The 13,329-nt window shown below is 46.4% G+C and overlaps 1 protein-coding gene across 1 annotated transcript in view; it reads right to left on the bottom strand.

Moving 5' to 3' along the window:
- LOC139057006 (uncharacterized) overlaps positions 1-12,796 on the bottom strand; it is a 92,881-nt gene extending 80,085 nt beyond the window's left edge. The window contains exons 1-2 of the mRNA XM_070534809.1: positions 12,745-12,796; positions 10,223-10,279 (exon numbers count right to left, since the gene is read on the bottom strand). Of these exons, the coding sequence (XP_070390910.1) occupies positions 10,223-10,279; positions 12,745-12,775 (88 nt within the window). The 5' untranslated portion in view covers positions 12,776-12,796. The remainder of the gene's footprint in view (positions 1-10,222; positions 10,280-12,744) is intronic.
- Positions 12,797-13,329: the final 533 nt, after the last annotated feature.

Below are 13,329 nucleotides of genomic sequence, written 5' to 3'. Positions count from 1 at the left end.
ACATTACTTTAGTTTTCTGCAGATTAGTTTTCAGACCCACCCTTCTGCTTTGCCTCTCCAGGTCAGTGAGCATGGATTGCAATTGGTCCCCTGAGTTACTAAGCAAGGCAATATCATCAGCGAATCGCAAGTTACTAAGGTATTCTCCATTAACTTTATCCCCAATTCTTCCCAATCCAGGTATCTGAATACCTCCTGTAGATACGCTGTGAATAGCATTGGAGATATCGTATCTCCCTGTCTGACGCCTTTCTTTATTGGGATTTTGTTGCTTTCTTTGTGGAGGACTACGGTGGCTGTGGAGCCGCTATAGATATCTTCCAGTATTTTTACATATGGTTCATCTACACCCTGATTCCGCAATACCTCCATGACTGCTGAGGTTTCGACAGAATCAAACGCTTTCTCGTAATCAATGAAAGCTATATATAAGGGTTGGTTATATTCTGCACATTTTTCTATCACCTGATTGATAGTGTGAATATGGTCTATTGTTGAGTAGCCTTTACGGAATCCTTCCTGGTCCTTTGGTTGACAGAAGTCTAAGGTGTTCCTGATTCTATTTGCGATTACCTTAGTAAATACTTTGTAGGCAACGGACAGTAAGCTGATCGGTCTATAATTTTTAAAGTCTTTGGCGTCCCCTTTTTTATGGATTAGGATTATGTTAGCGTTCTTCCAAGATTCCGGTATGCTCGAGGTTATGAGTCATTACGTATACAGGGTGGCCAGTTTCTCTAGAACAATCTGACCACCATCCTTCAACAAATCTGCTGTTATCTGATCCTCCCCAGCTGCCTTCCCCCTTTGCATAGCTCCTAAGGCTTTCTTTACTTCTTCTGGCGTTACCTGTGGGATTTCGAATTCCTCTAGGCTATTCTCTCTTCCACTATCGTCGTGGGTGCCACTGGTTCTGTATAAATCTCTATAGAACTCCTCAGCCACTTGAACTATCTCATCCATATTAGTAACGATATTGCCGGCTTTGTCTCTTAACGCACATGTCTGATTCTTGCCTATTCCCAGTTTCTTTCTTCAGTAAAATACGTCAACATAAATTGATAAAGCATGCGTCACGATAGTTTCGGCGCGTATATTGCTGCCCTCATACCGGGAAGTCGTCGCTCAAAGCAGTCGCTCGGGTGGAGTTCGGCTTCCCGACGACGAGTGAACGCGACAACCATCGCCTCGCCTGTAGCGCTGTCGCTGTCGCGTGCAAGATCACTTGTAAGGGGTTTCTACTTGTACATACTACACGTACGTACATACTTGTACATACTACATGTACGAGCCGATTGCGAAGAGCCGGTTTCTCCAAGAAGCAAAAATTGCTGGTGCAAGCACTGCTTTTCACGCGAACGAAGGCGAAGTGTTAACATCTCCTTGTGTGGGAAATGTTCTTTGGCGTGTATGTTTATTGCTAAGCGGCATTCAGCGTTCCAGTGAGTACGTTTCCGGGCAAACAACTATAGTGTTATTTTCCTGCATGCCTCCTCGTAGAACGTAAGCGGTGATGCGACCGTCGGCATTTTTGCGCTGCCCCAAAGCTGTCGGCAATCTACACAGACGATTTAAACGCGGGAAACGTTTACCGGCTGTTGTAGCACGTGTAGTATAGAACCTTCATCAGCGCGCCATGCGCACGCTACTCGTAACCGGCGAATTCCGTCGGCTACGTGAGATGGTCGGTTTCTCTATGTGTGCGAGAGAAGGGGGAGCGCAGGGTCCTGGCGTGAGCAGGCTTTCCAACGCATGCAAACTGCACGCTTGCACAGCGTTATGGTAGCTGCATGCAAGCTGTTTCACGGCACACGTGCGAATAGAAAATTCGCGGCGCTTGGCGATGAAACCTGCGTCAAGGGTGGGCGATAAACATGCACCTTCCGTTCAGCGTGCTAACTATTTTTTTTTTGGTAGAACCCAAAGCACGCATTATTGATAAACTGCGGTGGTAATCGTCACGGAAGTGGTTAGAGCACAACACTGTTGTTCTTCAGCGCTTGAAGTTGTTTCGCTTCACAGCAGCCTCCTACCTAGCTGAAAGCTTCTTGTCTTGCAGGAACTAATAGAACATCGGAACATCGTTGTGGCCACTTGTGTTCGTGCAAGCGTAGGCTGTACAGAACGCCGGCATGATCGGCCTACAAGTTCAATTGATGCTGCGCACGTCAGCTACCACTCCTATATACACACAAATAAAGGAATGTAGGGTCGAGCGAAGCAGATTAGGAAGGCACGCACGCAGAAATAAGCCCGGTCAGGTACGGTCGCGGAGACTGCGAAGGAGCGGAACACCAGTGTTGACGTCACTACGCAGTGGTTTCCGGTCTCCGCTCGCATCGCCAGCGTCAGCAGCAGCTTGCGTCGCTCGACGGGGGGCGGAGCTACAGCGCAATTTTAACCGATGATTGCGTCACTCCTAAGTGAAAAATCCCCCCCCCCCAAAAAAAATTTTATCTTCATGGTTTATAAGGTTTCCCTATCGGCATATGAGCATCTTATTCAATTCGACAGACTCTTCAGCTTCCGTTTAAGTGTTCCCTGGTGGTAGAAATTAATCCGCAGTCCACCACTATGGCGTGCCTCATAAACAAACTGGACTTTCGACACTGAAAACCCGAGAATTCAACTCTTCGATGTCTTAGTTACTATCGAAATATGATAGCTCTTGTGCATAGTTACTAGATAAATAAAAATAATAAAATTTATTAGATGAAAAATATACTACCTAAAGAATGGCATGTAATTATTTAGTTGCAATCAAACAGGTTTGTTTTTAATTTAGTCATTACTATTTTGACTCCGGAACGCTCACTGTAATTCTATTACTTCCTTCCGTAACCAGTTACATGTAACCAGCTATATTTTTCACCAAAAGCAGCTGTAACACGTGAGGCAGCTGTGAGTATATAAACTTGGCTGAAGCTAGTGCCCAAGGCATGAAAACGTATGTTAAGTTTGTTAACAGCAGGATGAAAACTGTATTGTATAGAGGTTATTTCCTTACCCTAATGGGCGTCCTGCAGCTAGACGTGAACATGGTAGGTTTGCGTATTTTCTTACCTAACTTCGAAGTTCGATTTATGAGCTTTTATCTTAAAATAAATCTATTTTTCTCTCTCCATGACTCTTGGATGAGCTTTTAGGTGGCGTTCATAGGTGGTAAAAGCTGCTGCTCAATTATTTTTTTTTTACCTAGTGCAGTCTTCTCCGATACAGACAGAAGTCCTTGGCCGTAAGTGTTTCTCTTTGTTTGATATAGTGCGACTCATATACACCTATTTCTGGGATTCTAATCCACGAACAGCGTTTTTAAGGCGAAACATTATGCAGCTTTAGATAAACGACATTACAGATTCGGGCAACTTTTCAAGGTACATTTCCAGGCAACTGCAGGTCGTTACAATTAGTCGTTTTAGTGTAATTTACCAACCAGTGAAGGGCGCCGGGAGGATGTCAACCATATTTTGGCCGACAAATTGAAACGACACTTCCACGACTGGTTATCGATTGCCACTTAGAATGCTCATCTGAGCGAATTACCTATGAACGATATTTCAGTTGCTATCTGGCTGCATTGGAAGCGCTTTTTTCTTCGCCTTCCATCTGAGCATCTTCCCAATTACTGCCGTGGGAGCAAGGGGTTCGTACTTTACACTGCCGTACTTCTCAGCAGTGCACATGTTGAGCGACTTTCTAGTGCCGATGACAGGTATCTTCACATGGAAACGAGGGAAGATTACCGAATAAAATTTTGAAACTCAATTCTTAGCGAAGGCTAACAACGCGTGAAGGGCTGTAGAGGATGCACTGGGAGAGTCAGGCCAGCTCGTTATATTGACCGTGGTTGTACAATGTTCTTCGAAGTAGGTAAGAAAAAAAAACGCAAAATTTTTGACTACGTCTTAGTAATTTCTCAAGAAATCTCGTGGGACAATCTTTAGACAGTGTTCTCAATTAGGTTTTTCTAAAGGCGTAATCGTAATTGTGATCGGTTACTTTTTTCTGTAACTAGCACAAGTATGGCGCAAAAGCAGCTGAAACTTGAAATGCGAATATTCCAACTGCGGAACGAAAAAAAGAAAAATGAAACTATAAAATGCACTGCAATACCAAATCTTCTAAACACACGACGAAGCAATTTCCATGCATATATTTAAATGGCCCCTCACCAGGCGACACAGCAAAATTTGGTTAGACTGGAAGTTACTACCTGTCCTATAGGGAGCATTCTACCGCAAGAATTTTTCAGGCTGGTTCCCTATTACCAGAGAGAAAAATATTTGAATTGGCGGGGACCCATATTTTCGGGAGGCGAGCTTCACTGTCTATATCGCCACTCTTACCACTTGTCCTGTCTAGCCTCACCAAGCAAAATGCCTTCCCTGCGTTCCGCCATACCCGAGGAGAACGGCACGCATACGTCACGGACCACGCCTTATTTTTTCTGGCGTTTATGTTGCACGATGCACTTCCGTACACGTGTCCCGAACAAGCCCACGAACTGTCGCTTTTAACAAAACAAGCTGGTGGGCTAGTTAGTATTGCATGTTAATAATTTTTAGCGCAAGGAAACGCCCCTTCCGTCTTTTATTGTACGGTACTATATATGCTGCGACCACGTGCAATAAAGCATCAGTTAGTAGCGCTGTGTCTCCCGTGTGCCTTCTCTCGTGCCGTGCGTTTCTTTGCGCTAAAAATGATTAACTGTTGCGTTTGTATTTTGCCCGTGTTTGCACCAACTCGAACGCTGTGAGCGAGAACACATGCGTTGTCCTCTGCCTGCTTCTGGGGAAGTCAGTGCGCGCACGTTTGGAGAGGCTAGCCCGGGCCATGGATCCTTAACGCCATACACCGTGTCCTTGTACCGCTGGAACCGCCGTCAAGGATGATGCCCCTAACCCGGACCTCCCGCCTTCTCTAGGCCGGAGAGATGAGATGCTTTAGTGCGTAAATTCGTACTACAATGTGCTTCCTGCACTATATCTGAGTTGCCATTCGTAATGTTTCTGACTTGAGGGCTTGAGTGTGTTCAAGCTGCCGATGTTACTTTCAGGGCTTGTCAGTAGTTCGTTTCCGGCTGCTTGGGTGTTGTTGAGTTGCTTTTACTAAATGCGCGATACGGGCTTCGACGCAGGTGTACGTGTGGGCCGTGCGTGGCGAGCACTGATCCTGAAGTGTGCAGCCGCGAGGTGCCGGAAGTTGTTGCCAAGGGCAACGACGACTGCATCACGCGGCGCGCACAGAATTCAAGTGTCTGCCTCAATTTCGCGGTGCAGGAGGCGGCGTATTACGTCGTAGTGGACTTCGGCGTCCAGTTCGACGCGGAGCTCCACAAGTAAGGAACTTCCGCCGTAATTGCCTAACAGCGTAACCATTACCGGCATGCTCAGGTACGGTTGGGCGCGCTAGCTACTTTCGTCCCGCAAACGGAGGCGTCTGAAGGCCAACGTGCAAAACTAATAGCTAGCCAGCATGCTGGCTAGCACGTCTTCCCATTGCCTTGACGTGTAGTTGGAGGTGCCAGCTACCAAGTACAGGGTAAACAGGTATTAGAGTAAGCGCTGTGCCTATGCTGTTAGTCTGGGTCACTTTCCATTGCCGTCCTTGATTGTTTACATGAAGGAGCGTTTCGTCGCGTGCCGCATCTTCACAAAATGGGCATGGAAAGCGATTTGGGCGCCACAACAGGATTGTTCTGGCTGCATGCGTGTCGCGCGAATCGGGCAGGAGTATCTCTCGGCGACATGTGTCGGCTTCCAGCACCCCCATTCGGACTATGGGAGTGACATAAGGGCACCGTCCTTGAGCTTGTTATGTATTTCGTTCTGCGGGGTACACACACAACCATGGTTAGAGACTGCATTGATGATATTTTAGAAAAGGCAGCATGGCTTCGGACTCCATCTCCAAAGCCGAAGCTTTTTTACCCTGCATGTTGCACACGCGTCACTAGTGCGATTGCTTTTGTGTATATTTGCTTCAAGTGGTAATACGATGTTTCTTGTATTCGTTTGAAAGGACGCGTCTAACTACAGTACGACTATGAAATTTTGTGAAGCTCTTGAACCATAATTTCGTCAAACTGCAGCCCCAACTTGTGCATAAACTAACTCAGGTTAAACACATGTGATGCAGTGTAATGGAACCACCAACTCTTTTATACTGGTAATATCACTCACGCTCACGGACGGGGAATAACTATATAAATGTCGGGTTCTCACACCCATGCTCTTGGGGCAAAGGAACGACAACACAGTAGTGCAAACAATCACAAGGGCATTTATTGCACCTTTCATAGATCAATGCCTGCTAGCCGAGTTGCTATCCACAAAACATGCCGATGGGCGCGCGACAAATCTAGAAGTCCGACTCACCGCGACCGGATAGCGAGCGAATATGTTCGCTCCATGCTGGATCCCAACGCCTGGTCGTTCGCGCGTACGGTCACTCGAACGGTGGCGCGTTCGAAGGCGGCCACGCGAGACGGTCTCGCAGAAGCATGGATGGGCGCACACGCGGGACGTACGCCGCGCTCGCCGGTCCGCCGCCCAAGAGAGCCCCTTATCTTCCCCGCACCCCCAAGTAACCCTGCCATGAGGCGGCGCTAGCAGCGCAACACTCGCGCCATCTCTCGCACTGCGCCTCAGCCACTGCGACCGGCGCAGGCGCCAGGCCACGCGGCGAAGCCGTACTGCAGAAGACAGGAGCTATGCGGGGAAACAAAATATCAGGGGACGCGTGAGAGTCACGCATCCCCACATGTTTTACATATAAAGAAATAAGCACTAATTTGTATACGTAGTTTTCAAATAGAAGCTGTAATACGGTATGCTTAGTCATTGTAAGATATCGGAAGGTAATTTTTAGAAATGTTGAAAATATCGATCAATATATGATTCAATAGATCTGAAGAACCTTTATTTCTCCCTGAAGAATATGGGGATGACAGCAAAAAGCTGCGAATTAGAATTTGAATAGGCTCTGGCCACCTAAAAAGCTTAAAGCAAAAGTGAAAAGTGAGCCGCAGTGCCTTTAAACATAACACATGTGCAAGAAAAAATAAAAAACACGCAGTGTAAATTGCTTTTCTTGCAGAAAAAAGATATCACAGAAAGAAAAACATACATAATAAGAAAAGAAAGGAAGGTTTACAGTGCTTTAACAGCTATCTATCACGTACACCGGCACATGTACCCGACTGACACGTGGTGATACCGTTCCAGAGCTTGCGCAGATGAGTTTTGTGTCTTCTTCCTTATTTTCGTCTCAGTGCTCCCTTCAGTTGATAGTCGGCGTTCGTGTTGTTCACTTCTGTTGTGTCCTGTCTGCACACCTCACCTTTTTGCATCCTTACCAATCCTTTTTGCATCCTTACCAATCCTTACCAACTAGCTCAGCTTTCTGTCGTTCTAATGCCGGTAGCAGTAGTATTTAACGGCTTGCAGGGAAACTGTGGTGAGAAAAATTAAAATGAATTAAATTATGGGGTTTTACATGCCAAACCAGCGATTTTGATTATGAGGCAAGCCGTTGTGGGGGACTCCAGAATAATTTGCACCACCAGGGGTACTTTAACGTGCACCTAAACCAAAGTACACAGTTGTCTCCGCATTTCGCTCCCAGCGAAATACTGCCGCCGCGCCCGGGATTCGGTCCCACGACCTCGTGCTTAGCAGCCCAATGCCATAGCCACTAAGCACCCACGGCGGGTAACTATAGCAACAGACGTTTGACATGTGCACAATGAAAAATTCGCGTATCCTACGAGGTCGATAGGCAGCCAGTTGAGAATAAAAAAATCATGCAATAGGAAGCGGGTTAAGCAAGCGTACTCTTAGACTTTCCCCGATCTATATTAACGACCTGCCATCCGAAATAACGTCATCCATTCGCTTGTTCGCAGACTATTGTGTGATCTATCGTCGAATCTGCTCACGTTCCGATCACGTCGCTCTTCAACGAAATCTTGGCAGTATCACTAACTGGTGATATTCTTGGTAAATTACCCTAAACACTCATAAATGCAAACTAATAACATTCACCCGCAAAAAGACATTTTCCGCTTTCGATTACTCACTGGATAAGAACCCCGTCACACACACCAACTCATACAAGTACCTCGGCATCCTGCGGCGCTATAACGTAAAGCTATTCCAAACTTTTCTATTCCAATTCTGCAATCAGCGCTCCGCAATTAGCACAAAATTTTTTTGAACCACCCCCACTTCGCCGGTCGGTCATGCGGCGTCACGAAAACCGTGATAGCTCCCCATCTGATATGACATGTGCACACAGATTATGCATGATTGGACCGACCGAAGGAAAGTAGTTATTTCTTATGGGACGCCTTTTCGCCATTAGTCCTCGGCTATTGGTCAAAAGTCTTAGGGCTGCACTCACTTCACCTGCCTGTCACGCGAAGACACAAAGCCGCAAAATCTCACCACGTCACAGTGACACGTACGCGTTAAAGATGCATTAATATGCCGAACAAAACTGAAAGTTTTTCTGAATAGCCGCAGGCTAACCCGTTCCGAAAGGAATAAAAGATGGCTGCCACCAATCGCTCAGGCACTGACTACTCACACCTGCCGGATAGCATGGGTTTATTTGCATACAATAAAACATTTTGCGTGGCCGTTTAACGTTTTCAAGTACTATCGGCGTGTTTGCGGTCTCGCTCTGCCAGCTCGCCTTTGCTGAGGATCCATTATATCAGCATTCTTAACCTTCCATTGCATGCCGCCGCGATTTTCGACCAGCCACCGCTAGCTAAGAAGGGATAGCGGACCAGTCGCAGACGCCAGCACCACCCTCTTAGTCCGGTTATAAATTTTCACTGCACTGGCTCGGCCCCGTCGTATCTCTTTCCACTTGAGCGTCCCCCTCGCCTCTTGTCAGCCAATTAGATAAGACAAGCCGCTCAGTGTGGGCAATGCTATTCGTTTTTAAAGCAAACAAATGTGACCTCCTATAAATGCGGAGAGGATTTGATTGGTCTCTTCAGACAACCCTGCGGGTCACCGCAGATGCTTACGTAGGCGGTTACGCAAATTAGACATCAGGAGGTTGGAATAAAAACATATTGGAGTAGTTTCACGTTATAGGGCCCCTGCTTACATACAATCTGTCATCTTCGGCGCACATCGAAAAAATAACTTCTAAAGGCTCACGTACGCTCGGTTATCGTAAACGTAACCTTCGCGATGCTCCTGCCCTCCCCAGACAAATCGCCTATCAGACTTTCGTAAGGCCACAACTGGAATTCGCAGCCCCTATCTGGTCATCTCATCAAACTTACCTGATCGCGACTCTCGAGTTAGTCCGAAACGACGCCGCCCTCTTCATTGTCACAGATTATCACCGCGACTCTAGCGTGACTAGCATTAAGTCATCTTTATCCCTCTCATATTTTGATTCACGAAGAACCATAGCACTGCTCTGTCTATTTCACAAAATAGTCCATAGCACGCGCCCGTCCACCCTGCCGCTCGCTCGACCATCTCGTACATCTCGGCGTCTGCACAATCATCTCAGTTTCCACCGTATCTTTGGCCGAAGCAATGCTTTCAGTTCTTCCGCGTTACCGCGTGCCACTCAGCATTGGAATAACCTACCAAACGACATAGTTGACATTCTCGACCCTGTATCCTTCAAAGCACGCTTATGCATATTATTTCTATAATTCATTACAACTAACCTTACTGCGCACCTAAGTGATTACTTTTAGTGAAGTTGTATAGTTTTGTTTGTTTGTTCGTTTTGTTTTGTATTGCGTTAATATTGTCAGAGATTTGTTTTTTCATCTTCCCCAGCAAGAATTTGTATAATTTCTTTGTACTCCTTTTTTGCTCCTTCACACTGCCGTGTTGTTTCATTTATCACGTTATCTAAATTGTTAGATATTTGTTCTTTCATGTTTACTCGCTAACAACGTGTAATTTCTTTGTACTCCTTTCTTTTTGCTAATTCCCTGTATCCTCCCCTCACGCAATGCTCCTTCGGGAGCCTGTGAGGTAACTGAATAAATAAATAAATAAAAACTCACTGAAAAACACCTTAGTAAAGTTTTCTTCGGCACATCATCAATGTTGCCTTGAAGCCAGGAACAGCGGGAAAACAGCGAGGATCACGGTCACGGCACTGACTGGGCTGCTACGCATGCAGTCAGAATGTGGCGAAATTGGTGCGTTGGACAAATTGCCCAAGGAAAACTCACGAGGGATGGAGGCCGCAGAAGGCGTTGCCACGGAACTTGACATAGCTCCTGGGTCACCTGCAATGTTCCAAACACACACTGTTACGTTATATATTTTCGTATAGGGTCGAAAAATGTTAATGACGTACATGGAAACATGATTTTTGGTCATTTGTGCACAAACATTTCAAAGGAGCTTATTCGAAAGGCGACAAATAGAGTGGACAGAAGGGTTACATGTTTTCAATATAGCTAAGTCGCGCAGGTTGCATCAGGGCTGATAACCTGCCTAATTTTCGTTTAACTTATACTTTCTTCTTAATTTTGTATGTTTGGATTCGCGCGGTTCATTCAAGGAATGCATTATGTTTGGATATGTCGGTTTGGTCACGGGCTTTATTGGAAGCGTCCCTCCCCACGAACGACAACAAGGCAAGCTCACAATGAATAGGTACAGCTGAGTGGCATGAAGCGCACACAGTCTTCGACGTACTCAAGAAATCGAAAGCAATTTAGTCAGTTTTGAACGGTTTTTCCCTTGAATGAAAAGCTGTTCTGAAAAATCAATAGTATGACATCTGTGGCTGTTACGATGTCTTTACAGTGCTGCAAATACACGATGTTGAATGTTTCCAAACTCTAAATGTGTGCTTAGCTACGGCACAAGAATAGCGTTGTTCTGAGCTGGATTGTTCATAGCAAATGAACCGCTGAACTGTTAATCTAGGAACTAAAAAAATACACAAAAGTAAGTCGCTGCGTAGCCTGTGTCTGTCTTCCTTAGTCTATTTGTTTTTCACTTCAGATGTTCAATGTCGTTTTTGCTGAGGCATCTCATGCGAAACTTGAGCGCGCAGGTATTAGTACATTTACTAATATAGCTTGGGGAAAGTTGCGTTGCTCTAACGTCGTTAGTAGCAGTTGTCCGGTTGCCTAACTTTATCTGTCGTCTTTTGAGCTATATTTACCAAGAGCAACCTATACTAACTATTCCGGGAAGAAGCCACACTGAAGCCAAATAAAATCGTGGGGCAGATCCCACGTTTTTTGTGGTGTAATGAACATGACGAAAGATAGTTCAGCCTGCCTCCACGTAGCCCCTAATATTTAGAAGTTCTGTGACTTTCCATGTCCGTTGTTGTGGCGAGTGTCAGATATAGACACTCGTATTTTAGAACTAAATTGCCTTCGTAATTGCGCAGACACAAAGCAAACTTTCATGCATTCACCACTCTTTTTGAAGACAACATCTGAAACTCGTCTGAACAAGCAACAATGCTCAGAAATTGAATTTTGAAGCAAGGTTGCGACATATTGCTGACCTAAGCATGGATGGACCACTACATAAAAAAAAACATGTGCACGGTACGGTCAGACCTGAAAGAAAAGCAATGTTTGCGTCTACAGTAACTCATGCGAAACCGATCCTTCATTGTGGTTAGCATTCTTGGAAAATGTCACCCAGTTTGCGGAATGTTTGCCTATATCTAATATTTTTCACATAGCCGGTGACAAAGGTTGTCTACTTGCTTGTGCCGCCAGGTACGCGCTTTCCAAGCAGGCATAGTTTGCCACTGGGTACGTATGTGTCCGCACAGGCAACTTGCTGCTGGCTGCTGTGGGGCCTAGTGTAGGCGGCACCGGGTGGCCGTCGCACGGCGCCACCGGCGCGCTGGCGAACAGCGCCGCGTACGGCAGCTGTCAGAGCACTGTCACGTGACGCAGACGACGGGGCGAAGGCGCACACGGCGCTTCCAGTGATTTCGCACAGCGGTTTTTAAGGCCTGGCGTACCGGAAAATGTGTTCTATCGTGTCTGCTCCTGAGAAAGGTCACCGCTTGTACGAGGCTAGTCACATTCGTGGCATCAGGGACTGTATAAAGCAGGAAACGGGTGCAAACTGCGATGGAAATGCACCCCACAAATTAAGCTTACCGAGGCAAGCTAAGACGTAGAACTACAGCGGTTATTTTCAATATATTATTTTGCTACGCACGTTAACATTGCCGCATAATTAATTGTGTTAATTGACGATGCTGCACAGAAATTACGGACAAATAAGGGAGACGTAAGCCTCTGTATGTGTCATGCGCTGTTTCGCTTATTGTACATGCGTCGGTAAATTGCCGCACTCGGTCCCTTGTGATTCTTTTCTTTCTTGCGCTGCTGCGCCGATCTTGACGCCTTATAAACTAGCCTATACTCTTCATTCTTGGTGATGTGGTATTTGTACCATGAAAAGTCCGCTTATCCTTCGAGCTCAATAGGCAGGAAGGAGAATTAAAAGGATTATGCAATATAAAAAGGGTTGAGCAAGCGTACTCTTCAACTTTCCCCTAAAGTTAAGTGAAAAACTCCTCAGTGAAGTTGTCCTTGGCATTCTATTGCAAGTAATGAAGTGGAGGTAATCAACGTGGCCTTGAAGCCAGGCACAGCGGGGAAACGGTGAGGCATACGGTCACGGAACTGGCTGGGCTGCTACGCATGCGGTTTGAGTACGGTGAAATTTTTCTTTCGGATAAATTGCCCAAGAAAAAACTCACGAAGGATGGAGGCCGCAGAGGGTGTTGGCATGGAGCTTGGCGTAGCTCCTGGGACACCTGCAATGTTGGGAAAAAAAATTTTCGTTATATTGTAACGTAGTAGTGACACTGAAGAACACAGCAGCAGAACTACGATTGAGCAACGTATGTTTTTATTGGGGGAACCTGTACCCCCAAGAAAAACAGACTACACTGAAAACACAGCGCTAGCGGCGAACACAATCGAGGATCGTCGGAATCGTCGAGGATCGTCGATCGGAAGTCGTTGTTCGGAGCACGCGTTCGGTTTAACCGCGCGCGATTAGCGCAGGCCGCACCGGCTTCGCGCCGCTGACGAAATCGGCGCGGCCTGCTCCAATGGCGCGCGGTGAAACCGAACGCGTGCTCGGAGCAACCATCTCCGATCCCGCCCCGGATCTGCCGGTCAAGCGACTTGGATTTTATTCGTGAGTCATCGAAGGCTCCAGAGTAATCAGTGGTGCTCGCGTATGCCGTACACGCATGTACACATACATGGGCATACGATTTTTTGTTATATGTGCGGAAACCTTTCAAAGGGTTTGATTGGAAAGGCGGGAATACGAG

Source organism: Dermacentor albipictus, chromosome 3 (assembly GCF_038994185.2).
Source record: "Dermacentor albipictus isolate Rhodes 1998 colony chromosome 3, USDA_Dalb.pri_finalv2, whole genome shotgun sequence".
Taxonomy (NCBI): Eukaryota; Metazoa; Arthropoda; class Arachnida; order Ixodida; family Ixodidae; genus Dermacentor; species Dermacentor albipictus.
The sequence above is the reverse complement of the archived record's forward strand: the minus strand, read 5'-3'. Positions and strand labels throughout refer to the sequence as shown.